Source organism: Aplosporella prunicola (genome assembly GCF_010093885.1).
Source record: "Aplosporella prunicola CBS 121167 unplaced genomic scaffold K452scaffold_108, whole genome shotgun sequence".
Taxonomy (NCBI): Eukaryota; Fungi; Ascomycota; class Dothideomycetes; order Botryosphaeriales; family Aplosporellaceae; genus Aplosporella; species Aplosporella prunicola.
Window position 1 is genome coordinate 1 of NW_022983636.1, and position 21683 is coordinate 21683.

The 21683-nt window shown below is 49.8% G+C and overlaps 7 protein-coding genes across 7 annotated transcripts; 1 reads left to right on the forward strand and 6 right to left on the reverse strand.

Annotated features, from left to right (window-relative positions):
• On the forward strand, positions 1-1472 carry K452DRAFT_16540 (uncharacterized protein). Its single transcript, XM_033535715.1, has 2 exons — positions 1-1027; positions 1229-1472. Exons 1-2 carry the CDS (start codon positions 158-160, stop codon positions 1334-1336), a joined length of 978 nt encoding a protein of 325 aa, XP_033391178.1. The 5' UTR covers positions 1-157; the 3' UTR covers positions 1337-1472.
• An 847-nt stretch (positions 1473-2319) lies between these two features.
• Positions 2320-4437, reverse strand: K452DRAFT_363145 (uncharacterized protein; the record flags this gene model as incomplete). The annotated part of the gene is made up of 3 exons (XM_033546556.1): positions 2320-3830; positions 3884-4054; positions 4105-4437. The coding sequence occupies 3 exons, from the start codon at positions 4435-4437 to the stop codon at positions 2481-2483; spliced, it is 1854 nt and encodes a 617-aa protein (XP_033391179.1). The 3' UTR covers positions 2320-2480.
• A 7132-nt stretch (positions 4438-11569) lies between these two features.
• Positions 11570-13518, reverse strand: K452DRAFT_323036 (uncharacterized protein; the record flags this gene model as incomplete). The annotated part of the gene is made up of 4 exons (XM_033544588.1): positions 11570-12766; positions 12831-13013; positions 13068-13341; positions 13400-13518. The coding sequence occupies 4 exons, from the start codon at positions 13516-13518 to the stop codon at positions 11570-11572; spliced, it is 1773 nt and encodes a 590-aa protein (XP_033391180.1).
• Positions 13519-17717: 4199 nt separating this feature from the next.
• On the reverse strand, positions 17718-18155 carry K452DRAFT_239329 (uncharacterized protein; the record flags this gene model as incomplete). The annotated part of the gene is made up of 1 exon (XM_033537721.1): positions 17718-18155. One exon carries the CDS (start codon positions 18153-18155, stop codon positions 17718-17720), a length of 438 nt encoding a protein of 145 aa, XP_033391181.1.
• Positions 18156-19412: 1257 nt separating this feature from the next.
• K452DRAFT_281495 (uncharacterized protein) lies at positions 19413-20150 on the reverse strand (the record flags this gene model as incomplete). The annotated part of the gene is made up of 2 exons (XM_033539497.1): positions 19716-20150; positions 19413-19619 (listed from the first exon to the last, which is right to left on the reverse strand). Coding segments are annotated over exons 1-2 (609 nt in total), but the record flags the coding sequence as incomplete, so codon positions are not given.
• Positions 20151-20424: 274 nt separating this feature from the next.
• On the reverse strand, positions 20425-20871 carry K452DRAFT_239324 (uncharacterized protein; the record flags this gene model as incomplete). The annotated part of the gene is made up of 1 exon (XM_033537720.1): positions 20425-20871. A coding segment is annotated over one exon (447 nt), but the record flags the coding sequence as incomplete, so codon positions are not given.
• Positions 20710-21117, reverse strand: K452DRAFT_260630 (uncharacterized protein). The gene is made up of 2 exons (XM_033538540.1): positions 20964-21117; positions 20710-20908 (listed from the first exon to the last, which is right to left on the reverse strand). Exons 1-2 carry the CDS (start codon positions 21080-21082, stop codon positions 20875-20877), a joined length of 153 nt encoding a protein of 50 aa, XP_033391184.1. The 5' UTR covers positions 21083-21117; the 3' UTR covers positions 20710-20874.
• Between the last annotated feature and the right edge of the window lie 566 nt (positions 21118-21683).

Sequence of the window (21683 nt, forward strand, 5' to 3'; positions counted from 1 at the left end):
CCCCGCCACAATCGCAAGCCTGCACAAGCCCCTCGACCCCGCCCACGGCCTCGCGCACCCCCCGCCCTGGCCCCCAGGCACCAAGTCCGCGCACGCCTACCATGGCGGCCCAACCGCCGCCCACGCCCGCCTCGACCACCTCCTCGCCTCCGGCGCCATGTCGCACTACAAGGCGACGCGCAACGGGCTGCTGGGCGCCGACTTCAGCACAAAGCTAGCCGCGTGGCTGGCGCTGGGCTGCCTCACCGCAAGACAGGTCCACGCTGCTATGCAAGCGTTCGAAGACGGTGCGGCCTCGTCCCCCGCCGCATGGAAATCGGCCCCCGGCTTTGGCGAGGGTGAGAACGAAGGCACGGGCGCGGTGCGCTTCGAGCTGCTGTGGCGCGACTACATGCGCCTGTGCACGCGCAAGTTCGGCGCCCGCCTCTTCCACGCCCACGGCTTCCGCGGCGCGGGGCAGAAGCAGCAATGGCGGTACCTGAACGGGGGGACGGGGGGCGTCGGTGTTCGCGGCACGCCCGCCGCCGCCGAAGCAGCCGCCCGCACCCGCGCAGCCGTCGACCGCTTCCTCGCCGGCCGCACGGGGATCGGCCTCATCGACGCCTCGCAGCGCGAGCTCTTCCTCACGGGGTACACGTCCAACCGGGCGCGCCAAAACGTGGCTTCCTTCCTCAGCGCACACCTCGGCATCGACTGGCGCGTCGGCGCCGAGTGGTACGAGACCATGCTGACCGACTACGACGTCAGCAACAACTGGGGCAACTGGCAGTACGTGGCGGGCGTGGGCAACGACCCGCGCCTTGGCCGCAAGTTCAACCCCGTCAAGCAGGCGCTCGAGTACGATGACGGTGGCAGGTACGTCAAGGCGTGGGTAGAGGAGCTGCGGGACGTCGATGTCGATGGCGCGCAGAGTGGGGGGAGGAGGGGCGAGGAACGCTTGATGGGCCTGTTTCAGGCGTGGAGACTGCCGGAGGGGGAGAAAGTGAGACTGGGGCTGAAGGGCGTGGAGTGGGTGGAGCGGCCGCTCGTGAGGGTCCCGTTTGCGGTGGGGAATAAGGGGGGTGGTGGTGGTGGTGGTGGTGGTTAGGGGGGGATGCTCGTGAGAACGTAGCGGAGGGGAGGAAAGGTCAAACGCGTGAGATAGGCGTCAAACCCTTTTGTTCACTTGGTTGCAGGTGGACAATTGGTGGTAGGGGTGGGGCGGGCGGGAAGGCGGGCGGGAGGGGAGGAGAGGGTGGGTCGGCTACGGCCGGCGAGGGCAAGAAGGGCGCGGGTCGTTGGCGTGGCGGTGGTGGCAGTGGTGGCACCAGAGGCGAAGGCCGGCCGCGCCGCTTAGGCCAGATGGAGAAGGCTGCGCGCCCGGATGGCGATTCGGCTGTTGGGCGGGATTTATGATGGTTGGAATATTCCTGGGTTGGGCTGGGTGGTTTGCTCTGCTTCCCCTGCGGTGCGTTGCGGTGAGTACAGTACAGTACCCTTCGGCTTTTTGAAGCTGGCATTGTGGCTTTTGGCTTTGGCTTTGCTTTGGCTTTGGTTTTGCTTTGGGTTGGGATTGGGATTTGGGATTTGTACTTTTCTTGTTTGTTTATAAGAGCGAGGATTTAGTTAATGGACTTGTTTTATTTTTATTTTTCTTGGACTTGGGCTTGGGCTTGGGATTGGGGGGTTTCTGTGGTTGTCGGTGTGAGTATATGTGGAGGGGGGTGGGGGTGCGTTGTTGGTGTTGGTGTTGGTGTGTCTTGGCTGTTGTTCTCGTCTTCTTTTCTTAGTGGTGTTTGCTGGCTTTATACTGGATTTTTGTTGTTGTTGCTGTTTGCTTTTTTCTTGGGGTTTGTTTGTTTATGCGCTCTTCTTTCTTACCATTACTTATACATTCTTCTTCTCTCTTCTTTGCCTCACTTTTACGTTCTACTCGTCCACCTTCTTATCTTCCTTCTCATCTTTCTTCTACTTCTTCTTCTCCCTGTGATTTCCACTTGTGACTTTATCCTTTATCCTGTTCTTATTTTCATTCCAGAGCCTACTTGAAAGACCCAACATACAAAATAGTTTCACACTTAAAAATTACTAACGTACTAACAACCTAGCTTATCAGCGCTCCAGCACAGACTTCCGCAGTCGGATTTTTACACTGCGTTCGTGGCGGTTCATATGCTTCCACGGACTTTGAATTAATTTTTGGCCTTCGTATAACTATCCGCTAGAATCACTCTTGCGAGTGAACTATAACTGGAAAGAAAGTTTTCGAAATATCTTCGAATTATTGCGCGTAGGCTTATATGGGAAGCTCGGATATTCGTGGTGAGTCTTTCTAATATCTTTTTTTTTTTTTTTTTTTCCATCACCTAGAGTGCTTCTTCAATTCTAACAGTCGATGATTCAAGAATGTAATGCAAGATTTAAGGGATCTTCCGTTTGAGTTAAGCATAAGTTACATGCTATATCCGAAGGGTATCATTCCGAACGAAACTGAAACATGCTTATTGCCTTGCTGACCGCTGCTCCTGCAGGTTTGGCTCGTCACCTGCCAACTCAAGGTTTGGTTCATCACCCTCCTGGTTAGGTTCATCGCCCACCAGCTCGTGAATTTGGACGTTCGATGCATCTCCAACAAGCTCAGCCGGCTTGACCGTGCCGTCAATCTCGACCCGATGCTCTATATCCCCAAGTAGCTCAGGATTGATCTGGTTGCTACCATCCATCTCAAGGCGGTGCTCAATGTCTCCAAGCATCTCGGGTTTCACCTGGTTGCTGTTGTCCATTTCATTGGTCATGTTCCGGAGACCTTCCAGTTCGGCCCCGGAGAAAGCTGTTGCGTTATATTCCGCCATTGCTAACGGCTCGCCATCTGGCTTCAGGCTCTTTGCCTTGGCTTTCTTGCGACGTATCCAGACAAAAGCACCTATAACTATAATGGCGAATACGACGCAACCAATCGAAATACCCGCAATCGCGCCTCCACTGAGAGATTTGTTTTTAGATCTCGATGCCGGATCCGCGGAAGAGTTATCTCCAGAGCTGACGGAACTGTCGTCGAGGGACTTGATGGAAACGATATCTTGCGCAGCGCTTGAATTCCATGAACGTTGGGACAGCGAAAAGTTGCGTCGCTCCCAGTCGGTGATGAGGTATGCTTCTTGTAAAAACGTTCGGCCGAGTGTGTACTGCTCGTAAAACCTCAGCGCAGCTCGCACTACCCATGTTTTCCGAATACTTCGAATGGACAGACGTACCTGCGAACTGTTTGCCGCCTTCTTCAGCGGAAAGTATGTACTACTGCCCTCGCTTACCACTGGCCACGTAGCCGTCAAGTCAAATGCGCTGTAAGGAAAAACGATGTCAACCGATTCTCCTCCAGAGTCTTCGTGGACCTCCCCTAAGCTGAAAGTTACGGTGGCATCCTCCTTGACAAGCTTGTCATGCAACGAGTCGTTGACCTTATAAAGCTTGTCCGTTTCATTCCACTCAAGTCCAAACGCACTCTCAAATTGCTTGCATGCTGACTCTGGCAGCCAAATATTTGGTTGGGATGAATCGAGCGCTGCCAATAGCGGGGTCGGCAGAAGGTCTGTCTCGTTGTCGCCGGCATGTTTCTTGATGGCTTGTATACCAACCATTAACTCACGACCATTGTCGGAGCCAAAGTCGAAGGATGTACTGCTAGGCCCGATTAAGGAGGCGTCGTAACCACCGAAAATAAACGAGCCCAGTGCGTTCCTCTCAGTCGAAGAGCGCGTGTATGATCCGGCGGTGAAGCTAAACGAAGAACTAGGGATCTTGCCGTTCTCTTTCAGTAATGAGAGAAAGCTGGGTCGCTTCGTACGAACATTCTCCATCAGTATCCAGCCCATCCTATCTTACGAGAATAGATGCTCATTCTTACCGGATCACTTCCGCCGTCAGCCGCGGTGAAGTTTGTCGCCAGCGGACTGACGCCGAATTTGCCTACATAAAATTTCGTTGCGGCTATTCCCGCCACGACCGAGTGGTTCACTGGCAACATCGTTCCATCACTAAAAGGGAGCTTGACAGTGTCGAACCCAAATCTCCCAAGCTAGCAGCCATTAGCATCTGACTTAATTTCTACGCTTCAGTAGAACGCACTGCAGTAAGACCGAGATAATTGTCGACCTGACCACCGAGTTCATAGATCCCTGAATCGTTCCAGATCTGGGACGCCGATTCCCATGTCCTGGAATTGTTCATTCTGAAGAGTCCACCTCGGAGATCTTCACATTGGTCTCCGCTGGGGTTAGACGGTGGGCATCCCTCTTCTACTATGACCCAAGTTTCTTGTCCGCCGATGGAGATGTCAACGTCAACTTTCTGGGATGGTGTGCCGACCTGGAGCACAAAGCTGGACCAAGGGCCGTCGTTGCCTTTCCTGCAGAACGTCAATATGCCTTCGTCGACCTTGCATTTGGAAATTATTACCATGCTTGGCTGGGTGCTAGAGATATTGGTTCTGGTGAGACACCGCGTTTTTCAATCGCTATGTCCTGCACCACTGCTCGAGGGGGGTTGGAAGCTGCTATCGCCAAGCTAGTGGACATGAAGAGGGAGATTAGAGAATACAATCGAGAGACCAAAAATTTCCACGGTGAGTCTGCATGACAGCCCTTTGATAATTTTGATGTCATCTCAAGTAGATAGCGGGCTGACCGCTTTTTCCTTAGAAAAGTCAATAATGCCCTGACTGGAAGAATTTTCTTTGGACGACAAGCATCAAAGACCTGCGTTAATTTTGAATCCCACGTAAGCGCAGACAGCAGCTGTCAATATTCGCGCACATTGTCCAAAGGTATGCCTGCTTTGTTATGCGGTCAGATATGTAAGTAGTACTGAATGTTTCGGCGGAGAGAGCTGTGCCATATTAACTGCGGGAAGGGCTTGCATGGTTGCGGGAGGGGCGTGCATAGTTGCAGGAGAGACTGACAGACCGTCTTTCCTAGTTACAGCAACAAATCTGAAAATCTTCAGTTCCATCGCATGACGAGAGTCTGGTCCTCGTGGTCAATGAGGTTGCTAGGGTATGGGATATTCCGCCAATCAATTTTCAGCATTTCTAAGGTCGCTGAATCACCGTAGCCCCCACTTAAACTACAGGCACAAGGCTATACATTAATGTATTGGCTTGGCATGCAGCCAGGCAACCACGTAAGGCTTCCTATTCAGTTCTATTGACATGGCTATCCAAGGTAGCCTCCCGATTTTCGGCAGATGTTGCCGGGCCATGATTAAATTCCTCAGGCAAGGCTGAGGCTCAAGTCATCACCAGGTGAAGTATTTACTGAGTGCGGATTGCCACTCTATTGTTTGTGGTCAATGGTAAGACTTTCCAGCTCCCTTACCAACGACAGAGTTCAGCATTTGGCAGTCTTGTCCAATCCATTAAAACTCCCTCACTTACAGCACGTAATACACACCCAACTCGGTGCCCTTCAACAATCTTACCAGACATCAAGTCTGTGTTACCAATATGCTGGCAATTGTGTGGTTTTTCTACATATCAATAGCTTCTGCCTTGCCATATGGCTGTAAGTTCACCAGTATCAGAGATGTTCACAATAGAGCGTAAAACTAATACCAACATCCAGTCCTCTCAAGCCCTGATAACTCAACGGACGTCGAAGATGCTATTTCAGCGCCAGTGACAGGCGTAAAAGGCGTTGACAACAAAAACAATGGATTCGCAAGCCGAGAAGAGCCAGTGTATGCTTCTGATTCGGATTATCTCCAACAAAGGAGAGGCATCCCTACTTCCAGCCCGCCTCCCACACAAAACGCGGAAACATACTCAATATACCCAACCCCCGGACACGTCGTGAAAGAAACAGACTCTTCGAAATCGCAAAAATCAGCCGTAGAAACTACCAGTTTAGATTATCTCCGTTTAAGGAGAGGCGAAGGCAAACCTGGTGCCTGTTCCACTGGAAATGTACCAGAGGCTGCAAAACAATCTGCGACACAGCCTCAGAGCGAGACCTACTACCCCCAGACGCTTGTAGTGTTTAGCAATGTCGCTTCTACGACCACAACGGCAGAAAAATCGGTAGATACGGCCAGCGATTTAGACAGCCTATCAACGTGGACAGACAATAAACCTGCTAGTAGTCCAATCACGACAATAGCTGTTGATGGTTCTACTGTTCAAAGCAAAGGAGCCATCCCAACAACCACTGGGCCACTGCAAGAGACTACAAAACAGTCATCCATACAGATCATGTCCTACCATCAGACACCGGGACACGAAAGTAGTACGTCACACACCATAGCGTCAAAGACGGCAGTTAGAGGTACCGATCTGGACTTTTCATTGGAAACCGGCGAAACTGCTACTGGGCATCCATCTCCGTTCATAGCCACAACGGTAAAGTCGCTGGGAACAGCTGGGTCCTTGGAACATCTACCTACAGTGACCGATGGTAGGTCTAGCTATGAGACGACTGCGAGCGAAAGCGAAGGAAGAAACCCTCTAAATTCTCATACGCCTGAATCAAAATCGCCGGATATGAAAAGTCCTCCTCTAGGCTATCCAACATCAGTTACCAAATACACCAGTATTTCTCCATCGACGCCTCCACCCAAGCTGCTGGAAACCACCAAGACATTGGATTACGTATCAGCAGTGACAGACGACAGAATTATTCATAGGAGTACTTCAGCCGAAAGCGCAAGACTACCTTCCCAGACCTCTCTCTATGTATACAAGAATGGCACCATCACGTTGACTTCTACGGGGAGCGCAGGAGCGACCACAATAACAATAACTATCCCTAAGTTTACTTGGCCCCCTGCTCTGAAATCGGCAGAAACCACACGGAGTTTGGACTATCTGCCAGAGTCAGCAAATGACGGTTCTACCCATGTTACACTTACAACCCCAACGACGCCTCCCCCCAAATTGCCAAAAACCACTGGGACTTTAGACTACTTATCAGAATCAACAAACAATGGATCTGCCCATCTATCAACCCCGAAGTCGACACCTGCGACTAAATCGCCAGAAGCCACGGGGACCTTGGACTATTCTCCAGAGTCAACAAATAAAGGATCTATTCATCTATCAACTCCACCGTCGCTTCCGCCGCTAGAGACAGTGACCAACGGGAATTTGATTTATATACTATCAACGCTTAGCACAAGTATTCCCGGTGATTGTACTACTCTTTGTTCCGTAGGTCATGTCGTGGTGATATCGACGAATAGTCTAGACTACACAGAACCTGGCGGCGGTACTATAACCAGTCCAACTTTAAGTACATCGTCGACTGGCCACACCTTATCGAAAATCACAGGGATACCAACGGGAGACTTAGACTATACAGCAACTGGCACCGGCACTACGGCTAGTGCACCCTCAAATTCACCACCGACTACTGGCATAAAAACAGTGATATCGACAGGGGACATTGGCGATGACTCTACAACTAGACCAACCTCGAGTACACCGCTTACCAAATCGGCAGAAACACTTGAGGCGTCGGAAGGAGTGGGTTATCTACCGTCAAGTACCGCTGTAATTCCTACCGACACTAGATCTCCCATCGAGAGCGTAGGTACAGTTACAACAAGCCCGGAGGCTGTCACACAACCACAGGGGACCAAAGCATCGGTCACTATGACGACGTTAAAATCTCCAGACACAGCTACTGATACAGCCCATCTGCTATCAGAAACTGGCGATAAAAGCACAAAAGCAATTGCAGCAGTCACCGTAACGGGTGACGATCAGCCTACTGCGTCAAGCGAGAACGAGCCTCCAGCCAAGACCCCGGGGCCTACCACAGTAATTGACAGCAACAGTCAGACTTACTATTTCGTAACAGAGCCTGCGGCTAGCTCTGCCGCTGTCTCTGGTGCTGTCGCACTCCATACTGAAACAGATGGTGCTGTGGGTGTGGGCTCACAAACCATACTCGCCCCCGGAGCTCCTGCAGCGACAATCTCTGATGCAGTGATCAGCGTCGGCACGGCTGGAGTTGTTGTCAATGGGAACACTCTACCTTTCGTACCACCTGAGCCTGTATCAAAGATAGACTCTGGACCAGACTCAAATCCTCAAGGAGAGGCATCATTCACAGCGGCTGACGGAACTTACGTCTACACCCCGGACGCTGGCACACTTGTTCTCGACTCAGGACCCAGCCCTACAGCATTATCTGTCGGCGGTCCGGCTGCTACTATCTCAGATGAAGTCGTCAGCCTAGGAACCGCCGGCGTCATCCTTGGAGACAGCACAACTATAGCTCCAGCCGCGGTACCCGCCAGCTCTCCGACTGAAGTTGCTGTGTTCACTGCCGGTGAATCAGCATACACAGTCTCACATGGAGCAAGCACCATTGCAATTGGTTCCACAACACTGGCTGTCGGTGGGTCTGCTGCTACTATATCAGAGCAAGCTGTCAGCTTCGGATCTGCCGGCGTCGTGCTAGGGGGAAGCACTACGATAACCCCAAAGCCGGTGCCAGCTAACCCTACAGTTGAAGTCGCGGAATTCACCATCGGTGACTCAGCATACACAGTCACAAATGGAGCAAGCAGCATTCCGCTTGGTTCATCAACGCTGGTCGTCGGCGCTCCTGCTGTTACTATCTCCGACCAAGCTCTAAGTTTGGCACCAGGAGGTGTTGTAGTCGGCAGCAACACGTTTCCATTTACCACTGCAGGCCCCGCACCAGTAGCAGTTTTCACTGCCGATTCCTCTGTTTATACCGTGCCCCAAGATGCGAGTACTCTTGTGGTTGGTTCACAGACTTTGACAGCTGGAGGTCCAGCTGCCACTGGATCCGATGAAAACATCAGCCTCGGGACAGCTGGTGTTGTTGTCGGCACCAATACTGTTCAATTTACTGCGAACCCTGTTGTGGCTGCCACTGCTGAACCTGTTGCTGTGTTTACTGCAGATTCTTCTACTTATAGTCTTACTCAAGGGCAAAGCATATTTGCCGTTGGTTTTTTGACCCTCACAGCCGGAGGCCCCGCTGCTACGGTGTCAGACGAGAATTACAGTCTTGGAACCGCCGGCATAGTCATTGGAACCAGCACTCTCCCCTTCATCACGAGGCCTGCTGCAGTTGCCACAGGCGAGCCGGTTGCTGTGTTCACTGCAGACAATTCTGCCTATACTCTTACCGAAGGTCAAAGCACACTTGCAGTGGGCTCTCAGACCCTAACTGCGGGAGGCCCCGCCATCACTGCCGCAGACGAGACTCTGAGCCTTGCATCAGAAGGAATCGTCGTTGGTAGCAGCACTGTACCTTTCAGCGCCAACACGGCGGTACCCGTAGTGGAGGCACCGGTTGCAGTTGTCACTGCAGGCTCATCTACTCATACCCTTACCCAGGGCCAAAACACTTTTTCGATCGGCTCAACCACTCTGTCCATCGGTGGCTCAGCCATCACCACCGGCGGCCAGACCTTAAGCCTAGCAACTCAAGGGATAGTTGTTGGCAGCAGCACTGTCCCTTTCAGCGCCAACACAGTCACTGAAGCGCCTGTTGCGATTGTCACTGGAGATTCATCTACGTACACTCTTACCAAGGGTCAAAGCACTCTTGCAGTCGGTTCAACAACACTATCCATCGGCGGTTCAGCCATTACCACAGGCACTGAGACATTGAGCCTAGGCACCCAAGGCATTGTCATCGGTAGCAGCACCGTCCCCTTCAGTGCCAACGCAGCCAGTGCCACGAAACCAGTTGCCGTGTTCACTGTCGGCTCTTCTTCTTATACATACACGAAAGACGAAAGTGGCGGTCTGGATTTAGGCTCTACGACCTTGAGTGTCGGTGGTTCAGCCGCTACGGTGTCTGGCGAAGTGCTGAGCCTGGCCTCGAGCGGCGTTGTCGTCGACTCTAGCACTGTGTCTTTTAGCCGGACATCCGCTGCGGCGAAGCCATCTTCCACTGGCGCGTCACGAACTACCAGCGCTTCAGGTGATGAACCGTCGCAAACAGCCGAGCAGTCTGCGTCTCCTACGGAGGAGTCTGATGCTGCTTTGGCGCGGAAGACTGCTCGTTTGATGGCCATCTGTGCTCCATTAATTGGAGCCCTAGTAATGGTGTAGAGGTCATGGATATCACTGGTCTATCTTTAATTCCAACTTCCAATACGCTCCTTAATTTATAGATGTGGAAGATATACCCGCCGGGTAGGTAATATGTGGGCACCTGAGAATTTTGGCGTGCAATTTTGGGGTGACCATCTAAATAGCCCACGTCCTAGAGCTAGTATTCAATGATTGAATCCCTACGAAGTGTAAGAGGCGGTGCCAACGGGTAGCCATGGTCACATATAAGATACCCAGGAGCAATTGCGATCACGTGCAGCTTTCGATTGAGAATCTATGAGCCATTTATCGAAATTTGTACGTGATCGCTATTACTTTTGGACTTCCTGAGAAATCAGTCCCACAAGCTTTTCAAGGAGGCAGAATAATGTTAATGGTTTCAATCGGAGAACATACCGTGTGGGCTTGACAATCACGTGCGCAGCCTTCTGCGCATCAGGGCATCTCCATCTTTTTGTTCGTAGGACAATCAACTCTCTTTGCTGCGTCGTCGCTCAACGGGTTATGAGACATTGCGCGCCTCACTGCGCTCGATTCATTCTCACTTCAACTGCTCAGCAGTCCTTCGTGCCACTGGCTTCGTAGTGCCTCGATCGCGACGCGTCTCGAACGCACACCTTCGACATTCGCACCTTCGCGTTAACACCAACTCTCGCACTCGTTGGCTCATGGTCACGGACAGCGATTCCGAACACAAAATGGAGTAGTTGGCGGCGTTTACGGTTACTCACACCTCCGCATCTCTCACATCACGCATGAACTGGGTTGCATGGAAGCAGATTATCCTCGACCACCAGACATTGAGCACATGGCTGAGAGCTAAGCGTCGATCCGGCGATGAAGAACGACCGCTTGTTTGCCAAAACCTTTATCACTACATGAATCGGCCCAACTTCCAACGTTAATTTGTCCGCCTCGAGGGTCCCTACGAGTTGTGGCAGGCCTTGAAGACTCGCTTCGACGAGGGCGTTCTGCACGATGCTCATATCATCGACACGCTCTTCAAACTCATCCATGAGCGACTACATAACCGCCTTCCGCAACGCTGTGGCCGATATGACTTACATCAAGCTTCGTTTGAACGACCGTATCACGTGGGCCATGTTCCTCAATCACGTTGTTACGAACACATTGCGGACTTCCCGCGGTCGACTTTTAGCAATTACGAGTACGGTACCCTCTTCTACTCTCCGAGCCCATTAAGATAACTGGCCCCGGAGGTTCCCGCTTTGCCGTTGGCCGCGGCAACGTTCAACACTTAGCACTACGCGGAAGATCACCTTCAACGACGTCCCTCACATCACCGGCCAGCCGTTCAATCTCCTCTCGCTGAGTCCTCTGTAAAATGTATACCTTTGTCATTTAAGCTAACTCCTAACACCTATATTTTCAAGAAATTTTCAAGAATGATATTCAGAGACTGTAGGCTTCCTCCTTAAGTCGAGCAGACATTACATGCCATGTCTGAACGACATTTGTGCGAATATTCTCAAAAGGCTAAAGCCTTTCAGGCTGCTCTATTTCCACGTTCGATTCGTCAACCGCCAACTCCAGATTCGGTTCGTCGCCCACCAGCTCGTGGACTTGGACGTCCGGCGCATTTCTAAGTAGTTCAACTGGTTTACTCGTCCCATCCATTTCGTTGCGGTGTTCTCTGTCTCCTGGCAATTCGGATTTTATTTGATTGCTGTTGTCCATCTCATTCTTCATGTTTTGGTGGCCGTCCAACTCAGCTCCGGAATGGACAGCAACGTCATCTTTTATGAACTCAGGCATATTGCCGGTCGAGATGGAAGCCCATTTACGTGACGAATACCGACGGCGGAGCCTGAGGAAGGCTACTACGGTTATGACAAGAAATGCCACGGCGCCAATCACGATGCCCACGATAGCACCTGTGCTGAGAGATGTCGATGTTTTCTGAGGCATTTCAGCATCTTTGGTGTCGTCGACTTCATCATCCACCGACCGGATGGGAACAATGTTTGGTGTAGTGGCACTGGAGTTCCACAAACGTTGTGACAGCGAAAAGTTGTTGCGCTCATAGTCGGCGACGAAATACGCTTCCTGAAAGAATGTACGGCCCAGCGTGTACTGCGAATCATCCGCCGCCCTTTTCAGTGGAAAATAGGTCTTTGCGGCACTGGAGTTGACCTCGATTAATGGATAAGAAGCCTTCAAGTCGAACGCGCTGTATGGAATGTCAATGTCGATCGTCTTGGTTCCGGAGTATCCATCCCCAAGACGAAACGACACAATGGCGTCTTCATCTACTAGAGTCTCATGGAGTGAGTCATTAACCAGATACATCTGCGCTGTATCGTTCCATTCAAGTCCGAAAGCTTTCTCAAACATCTTGCATGCGGAGCGCGGCAACCAGATATCCGACTGGGACGATTCGAGCGCGGCAAATATAGGCTCTTGCAGGAGAGACTCTTTACCGTTGGTGTGCTTGGTATGTTTTGTAATGGCTTGGATGCCGACGATTAGCTCGCGGCCGATGTCGGGTCCCATGTCGAAGGATATAGCACCGGGCCTATCGAGGGGCCCAACGAGAGAGGCGTCATAGCCACCGAAGATGAACGAGCCGAAAGGGCGCTTGAGACTCTTTCGCGAGTACGACCCTGCAGTAAAAGCGTACGAAAGGCTTGGAATTCGACCGTTCTTTTTTAACAGCGAGAAGAAGCTGGGTTGCTATACATGTGTTTGTAAGCGTCCAGATACTACGACCTTCGGGGCTTCTAGTATTTATTCTTACCGGATCACTTAGGGCCGAAGAATTTCCGTTCTCGACGGTGAAGTTGGTCGGCCGTGGGCTAACGCCAAATTTGCCCATATAGAAAGTAGTTGTGTTGATTACTGCCACAATCGTGTGGTTTAACGACTTTGTCGTTCCGCCGTCTATAGAAAGGTTAATGGTATCGAATCCGTATATCCCCGTCTAATAGTTATTAGCTACAGCCTTGCACTAACTTATTAATTGGGAAGAACGAACGCCATTAATACGAAGGTTTCCGAGAACGATATCCTCGAGTTGATAGATTCCCGTATTATTCCAGATTTCCGTAGTTGGCTGCCACGTTTTTGAGGCATCTGGGTCGAAAATTCCGCCCCTCAGGTTCCTGCAATCCTCACCGTTGAGGTCAACAGACGGACAGCCTTCTGGGCCTACTACCCATGTCTCCTGTCCGCCGATGGAAATGTCAACAGCATACAGTCCGGGGCCGACTTGTATCCCAAAGGTGGACCACGGGCCATTGTTGCCTTCCCTAAGACGATGTCAAGATAAGGTCCTTTGGTATAACTTTCAAGCCATCGGTAACATACCATCTTTGGCTAGGCTCCATGACTATCGGTGCCGGTAGAGGCTTTCTTTTGCTAATTGCTGCATTTTGCTTAGTGGGTTGGGATGAAAAGAAGAATGCCGCCGCCAAGCTCATGGACATGATTGAAAAGAATGAAAATAGTTGGAGGATTCCCAAATGGGGGCTCCACCTTCGAAATCTCGTTTTTTCGCATTTTGGTCCGGAATTTGAAGATACCGGTGGCATATTGAACGCTTTGCAGACCCACTTGTTCGACGGGCAATCCGAAAAGTCAGCGGCAAGGCTAAAGTCTCGATATCTGTGGTAGGCGGTGAGTCGCGAGGAATCAGCTCACCGGGATATCAAGTAGTCCGGTAAGATATCTTTGCACATGTAACACTGATGGAGTGGCTGATGTTGCTTTTAGCTGCAAGCATACTAATTTGGTTATCGATGCGCTATGTTTCACAACGGCTCAGATCTAGAAACAACCAATGGCAAATTCTGTCCCCTAGCAGGATGAAGCAGATGATTTTGGACTCCATCTAGATCTTCGGGTGAAGAAAAGTCTGCCACTCGTTCTCCAGGACGCGCAAGGCTGTGGCAAGCCATAGTTACTAGCCCACGCAGTGCTGCCGGTCAGCAGATCATGTGAACTGTGGTGTTTCTATGTATGAAAATATTGGCTTGTCACACATGAAGTAACGACACACGAAGTTATGAAGCAGTAAGCATCTTTTATGCTGCTGTCCCCAAGAACAGCTTGTGTTGGTCGTGGGGCTTTTGCCTTGTGTCACAAGGCAAAAGCTCAAGGTTCCACCAGCTGAAATATCGACTACATACTTCTCGTATTATTGCAGCAGATAGAATCGGTTTGCTGCATGCCGTCTCTTGAAAAGCATTTAAAAAGGCTGTTGTCGAGCTTTTATGATACCTTCCGAACAAATTCCGCTCACTTCAGCAATCGTTTTAAAGAGGCGTACCCTCGGATATCTTCAGCTCTGCAGGCCCAAGCGCAGTCTCGTCATGTGGATAATCTTATGGCTATTATACGCAAGCCTAGCTTCGGCTTTGGCACACAATAGTAACTGCACTGATATCACACTGCTTTGGTAAATGGTAGAACTAACGGAATTGGCCAAGGTTTTTCAGCCTTTCGAGGCGGCTACACGACACGCTGTACTTCGACGGGAGCCCCAGTCATAAGTTCAGCCCCATTCAAACCGTCGCATCATGGTAAATTCATTGAGACCCCATACGGATTGGAAGAAGAACGAAGTTAGCTAACAGACATACCAGTCTTTTCGACCTTCCACAATACGACAAGGTGCACTTCGACGAATGATATAATCACAAGTTCCGCCTCGCATGACCATGAACATCCGTTTCTTCATATGTGTTCATGCGCGACAGCTTCAGTGACATGTGGCAACTCAGTTAATATCGGCGTCGAGTTCCACTACTGGCTTCCTTCAACGTCACTTACCCTACCTGCGAAAACGATAATTTACGACGTAGAGCAAGATGCAAGCACGACCATTACTGCAGCCACACGGACTGTTCTAAGCAATATGACGACGCTTGACATGCAGAGTCTAGCAGGTCTCGTCTCCCCTTCACAATTACCCAGTGCAGTTCATTATACTGTTCCGGCTGTTGACGGAATATACGGGACAACTGCAATCATTCAAGACTTTTCGGGCTCCAATTTCACTATGCAAGTACTACCCACATTCTGAATCTATTTTTATTTACCTAACGTCATCTTTAATAGGACATATCCTACTCCATATGCTATTTTTAAGGTCATTTCAGCGACACAAACGGCCGTTTGTGAAAATGGGATAACGACATCTATGGATGCTTCTTTTCCAAACCTTACCCCTTTGGCACTTCCTCCAACATTTAACTTCGCGGAATACAATGGAGAGTTATCTGTTCCTATCCCGGGATTCAATGAAGCGTTCGCCAGCATAAATCCGGCACTTGGCTACTGTAACTTTACGCGCTTCTGTGGTCTACATGTGCCAAAGGTTGTCATCGATCGCTGCACTACGGACATTACGAGTATTCACATAGCACCTGCTACACCTGTGCCGGTACCTGGACAGACAACTTCGTGCCCAGATATTACGGTATTTAGCAGCGTACCAAAGGAGCCTGATAGCTCTCTTTCCGATGGTGGTGGTAACAAACCAGCGACAATGAAGATCCCTGTCACTTCTATCGGTGTCCCTAGTTTCTCTAATCCGGTTCCTTCTACTCCTGAGAACCCCCCAACAACTTCAGAGACATATACACCACCGGTAACATCCATACCACCGGCAACAGCAAAGGTCATCCCTAGTTCCTCTGAACCAGTACCTTCTACTACTGAGCACCCCCCAACAACTCCAGAAACATCTTCTCTCCCGACAACAGTAAAGAGTATCCTTAGTTCTTCTATAACATGGTTTCCTGGTGCTGGATCGAAAATCGTTGTTACAATTACTTCGACGACTTCAAGTACCCCATTCAAGCAAATCACTCATACTGGACATCCTCCAGACACTCCAGAAGGCCCCGATACTGTAGCACCAGCGGAAGCGAAGTCCGTTGTTACACCTGGTCCTTCCAAATTGGATCCTTCTACTACTGAGGGTCCTCCGACAACTCTAACTAAGACTGCAACCGAGACTAGAAGTTCGATGACAGTGAAGACAGACCCTCCTAATTCCAGCCCCTACGAAATGGATATCACTTCAAGCGCAACTCCAAGCGCAACTACAGAAGCAACTGAACTGCAGAGCTCCTTGATGTCAAAGAGCGTTACTATTCCCGAATTTTCTCAGCCGGTTATTCCCACTAAACAATCTTCGACAACTCCAAGTGTATCTACACTCGGTACTGAGAGTTTGACAAAAACGTTGACCGTTGCCACTACTTCTGATCCATCAAGGACGGCTGCTTCTATAAGCCCATCACGGAGTTCAGTTGGACTTGAAACCAGTCCAGCCTCTTCACCGTCAACAAGTGAAGTCGGCTCTACTGCTATCGTGCAAAGCCTCGAAAGCAGATCCCATAACCCAACAACTAAAACGCAATCGGGCACACAACCTGGAAGAATAATCCACGTGGATTCAACAGGAGATGAGCCGCCTACTACACAAACTAAGGATTCATCATCAATTCCAGGAGCAGCGACAGAGACGACATCCACAGTGACTGGCAAGATACACCTTTTCACCGAAGGTTCTAGCACGACTGTGCCCAGCTCGGGCTCTAGCGTCACAGCCATGACTGTCAACAGTCCGACAACTACAATACCAGAACAAGTGGTTAACCCAGAGCCCACTGTCCCTGTGCCAGAAGGAAGCGGTACGACAACCCCGACAGCGACGCAGACCAACCCAACATTAGAGACTGTTTCCCCCACTACAGTCGAAGTCTCAACATACATCGTTACATATGAATCAAGTACCATCACTCTTGTTTCTTCAACACCGGCTGTTATCACTCACTCTGAGGCCGCCTCAACTATGTCTACTAATGCGTTGAGCCTGGCCTCAAGTGTTGTTGTCGACAGTAGCAAAGCTTCTTCTAGTCGAACATCAGCGATGAGAACATCCACAACTAGCGCCTCACGGGCTGTGAGCTCTTCAAGGAACGAGAATTCCGATACAGCGGAGCAGACTGCATCGCCTACAAAACAAGCTGGGGCCTCTATAGTGCAGAGATCTTCTCTTTTGATGGCCATTCCACTGATTGGCGGCCTGATGATGGTCTGAATTTGACAATATATTATGATTTTTTTGTTGGTTCTTTTGTTCCTATTTAATTTCCAGTTTAATTTTTTCCCGATGTTTCTTTTACCCTTTTGTAGGCCTTGGTTCGCCGGGTCGATGTTAATGTAGTGCTTGAGCAATTGGTTGATCATGATTTCTTTTTTCACTTCTACGATCATCAATGTTCGCTTCAACTAATCTTCAATGAAAACATGGAAATCTGTTTGTCCTTGAGAAAAGAATATTTCTTAATACTATTCTGTTTTATTTCTACTATTTTTCTGGGGTTATGGGTGATGTTTTCGTAAATCCTATTTAGTTGAATCTCGAAATATATAACAATGACGCATTGACAGCAAACGGATCGAGTAAGTTTCTAAGCCATCGTGGACCTGAAGTAAATGATTGCTTTGAAAATACCATCGTAGAAAGTGTCTAAGCCTAAGTATACATGACGCGATGTTAAAAACGGAGAGACAGCGATATTGACGAAATAAAGCATTACAATCGAAAACTTCCGCTAAACCAGGAACCCATAAACGCCTCAAGAAAACGCCATAGCCACAGCTATTCAATCTATCCTAGACTCTCCCGGTGCCGGATAAGAAGCCTCGCTACCGCATCGTACCCTTGTTCCTTTGCGAACTTTACCGCGTTCTCGTACTGTTTGGTTCCAAATGGGGTGCCTGACACATCTGCTCCAGCATTGAGCAGAAGCTGGACCATGTCAATCCTGCCGTGCTCCGCGGCACCTTCAAGGGCTGTTCTCCCATCATTTTCTGCTCCACATGCATTGACATCCGCGCCCAGCTCTAAGAGCTTGCTAGCGATTCCCAAGAAACCTCCAATTGCTGCAGCCTGAAGCGCAGTTACTCCTGCCCAGTCCGCCGGAGCCTGGTTAACATCTGCACCAGCTTGAAGCAGTCGATTCACTATATCGACGTTACCACTCTCCGCTGCCTGTTGAAGAGCTGTTCTTGAATATGGAGTTGTAGCAGGGAGATTGACTTCCATACCGGTTTGGAGCAGACGGTTAAAGACGTGGAGTAAAGACTTTTCTATGGCACCACAGAGGACAGTCTGCTCTGTTTTTGTTTCTTCCGGTTTCTGCTCTGTGTTTGTTTCTTCCATTGTCTGGGTAGAACGCCTGTACATATCTGCTCCGTGGTCAAGCAGAAGCAGTGCAGCATTCTCATTCAGTCCGTAGATTGCCATCCACAATGGCGTTGGGAACTTGTCGAGTAGCCTCGTGTATCCGTCATCCAGCTCACTGCATATAATGGTCCCCTCTGTTCCAATTTCTGGATCTGGGAGCGCGCCAACTGAGAGCAGATATTGAATTAAGGCCAAATTTGGACGGTGGCATGCCTGCCAAAGTGCATGAGTTTTACATTGATCGTCAATGCTCAACCCCGATTTGAGAAGTTTCTCAACTATCTCTTGATCGGAATTGAAGATAGCGTTGAACAATGCCTCGTGACCAAAACAGTGATTAGAAGGTTGTAGTCGGCCTTCTGAATCTTTGGAAGCATTCGCTAGTATTTTTTCCACCATTCGGTGATTTCTTTTATCCCTAGCTGATGCCAGTGCACCGGAATCATCGTAGCTCGCGCCCTTCATGAGTAGGAAATCAATGATTTCAACACAGCCAGTATTGATTGCCGCCTCGAGTGCTGACGTTTCGGCCCCCGGATGATTGATATCTGCTCCGTTTTCGATCAAAAATGACACCGTGTCAAATCTTGTCGGCGTGTCTATATCTTCGGAAATTATAGCGGAGGTGAGTGCGGCCTGGGAACCCTCATCCAGATCGTTGATTTTTGTACCAGCAGCCAAGCAAGATCTAAGGAGTTTCAAGTCTCCAACTTGTGATGCTGCATGCACAACGCTTGTCGATTGTCCAGGTAGGCCCAGGAAAGGAATAGAGTACCGCGCTCCTGCATCCAAAAGCGTATGAACTGATTCGTTGTCACGGCATCTGACAGCGGCAGTAAGAGCCGAGGATCTCTGTGGTGTCCAACCAATAGTATCGACCGCAGCACCATGTTGCAACAGCAGGTTAATAAGTGCATGATTGGGGCCATTCTCCGATATTATGGCAAGAAGAAGTGTATTCCCTCTGATAGATTCGCTGTCAGTAGGATCTCCATTTGGTGCGTTGACATCAGCTCCATAGTTCAGAAGTAGCCTGGCAATCGGCAAGTCTCCATGGTAAGCAGCAACCTGGAATGGTGTTGCTGAGTAGTAATTATCAGGTACATTGATGGATCGGCCCTCATAATCTAGTCCTTCAGGATCGGCACCCCATTGCAAGAGTAGATCTGCCATGCCGATGTCGCTGTTGCGTGCTGCACAATAGAGTGCGGTTTCGCCGCTCGCGGCGCATGCATTGACCTCGGCACCAGCGGCTAAGAGCATTCCTGCCATACGGACGTTCCCGCTACCTGCGGCGTAAGTAAGTGCAGTGTCGCCGGCGGTCTCAAGAACATCATCTTGGCGGTTGAGGGCTTCCGGGTTTTTATTTAGGCCTTGATCCAACAATGTCTCGACATGATGGAGGTATCCATTTTCCACAAGCTTCAAAAAGGCGGAGGCCAAGTCTCCCTTCCCAGTATCCAACAAAATCTCTAGAATTTCTTTGGTTCCATCTCGGGCGGCAACATGGGTCATGGTGAAACCCTTCTCTGTGGTGGAGTCCACACTAGCACCAGCCTCAAGCAAGGTCTGTACAAGAGGAACGCTTTTCAACATTATAGCTGCCTCTAGCGGCAGACAACACCAGTATGGGCGGAAAATAAAGTCTTTTTTCTTCCAAGGGCCGGGCAATGCTTCGTCCAGGTTGATTTTAGAGTTTGTAGCTATGGTGTGCACCACAGAGATGTTTTCAGATAAAATGGCTTCCCTGAACACGATTTCAAAAAGGGCTTCCAGGGTTGGTTCGCTGCTCTTAAGCAAACGGAGTAGAACTGGTGCCATTTTTGGAGATTTGAACCATTCAACGATAGTCTGTGCAAGAGTCCTGGTTACATCTAATGCGCAGTCGCCACTATCATCGACAAGTTGTTTGATGTGGTTCGTCGCAATCAAAACCATGTTGGCAAGGTTGGTGGCATTTGGAGATCCCATGGAGGTTTGGGACAACCTGGTTGTGATAGACGACGTGTGCTCAGGTGCTGGCAAAGGAACAATAGCACGAATTAGATGTTTGAGTCCGGAATCCAAGGGATTGTGTCTGATGGTGCTGACGTTTCCCTTAATCTTCCCAAGTGCAATCCGTAGATCTTCAAAAGGTCAGTATCATAGCCAACAAACCAATTAAGGCGGACAGAATACCTCTGAACTCAGACAATTCCTGGAACCGAAACCATGGAAGAGAGCTGAAACCAAGAAGTTGAGCCGTCGACGACCGAGGCGTGTCTTGAGACATCGAAGGCGGAGTGTACACCATAACGCCTTGGGGGGTCTGGCCGCATGGAGATTCCCCTTGGATGGGATTAGCATTACCTTGACTTACTAAAACAAATGACATACCTGATTCTTGTTTCCGCTTCATTTTGTTCCATGTGGGCTCCCTAGTCTCTTCTCCGTATCTTGAAATTGCTTTCTGTACTTTTTTAGTTGACATGGGAATACCATCTAACATGATTTTGGTCTCCTTGTCATCTCTTTTTCTCTTGTGGATGCGACGCGCGACAGCCACCCATTCTTTCTCGGTAAGGTTCTTCCGGAAATTTCATTTCTTGAACCAGCGCCCATATTGTTTGATACTATATCCCTGGTCAGCTAATTGCTGATGATGGTTTTATAACAAGAATATCTTACTCGGCTTTGAAGTTGTATTCGCTATCCATCACTTCCATAACTTTCTTTGTCGTCTTGTTTTTCACGAGGTAAAGATCTCGAATGGTTTCTTTATGGTACTCCCAAGCTGAACTGTCCATTTTGGTGGTACAAAGAATCAAAATGTCGTTTAGCAGAGAAGTGAAATCAGGGATCGCCTGGAGATGCGACCAACTTGTTAAGGGAAGACAGGCAGCTTTTTATGTTAGAACAACGCTTCTGCCGGTCAGCAACGCTAGGCTTCAGACTTACAACTGATTGGCTAACTCCAAAATATCTGAGGCTGGATCATTGTCAGGGTCGGGATAAGTGATTGGTTCTTTACAAAATCCTGCATGGGTGGCGTGCATCGAGCTGCCCTACGGCATCACATGCCACAGGCTTGCGGACAACTGCAGGCCCAGCTCATAAACAGTCGGCTTTCCATGCTCACCTATCCGTGCATGCCAGCCCGACACTGGTCGATGAAAAGAAAAGCCAGATTTTCCCGCAGTTGAACTGCCAACAAGAGGCTGCAACAACACATTAACGGCATGGTACCAAGGCGTCGGAACGTGCTGAAACGGTCAAACAAGTCGTCTCACTCGTCGGGTTCTCCTGCTGCATTGCCACACCAATCCGAGCCCAAGTTGATTTCTCAGCATCCAATAGGATATAAACGTGACGACTAGACAGAACCTCATAGAATTGAAAGAAAAAAAA

Excerpts from the sequence above, each read along its gene's own strand:
- K452DRAFT_16540 (XM_033535715.1), top strand. The coding sequence starts at position 158 with ATGTCGCACTACAAGGCGACGCGCAACGGGCTGCTGGGCGCCGACTTC. Across the intron at positions 1,028-1,228 it reads AGTGGGTGGAGCGGCCGCTC|GAGAGGGTGGGTCGGCTACG; the intron begins GTGAGGGTCCCG and ends GCGGGAGGGGAG.
- K452DRAFT_260630 (XM_033538540.1), bottom strand. The coding sequence starts at position 21,082 with ATGGACAGTTCAGCTTGGGAGTACCATAAAGAAACCATTCGAGATCTT. Across the intron at positions 20,909-20,963 it reads GAATACAACTTCAAAGCCGA|TATCAAACAATATGGGCGCT; the intron begins GTAAGATATTCT and ends CCAGGGATATAG.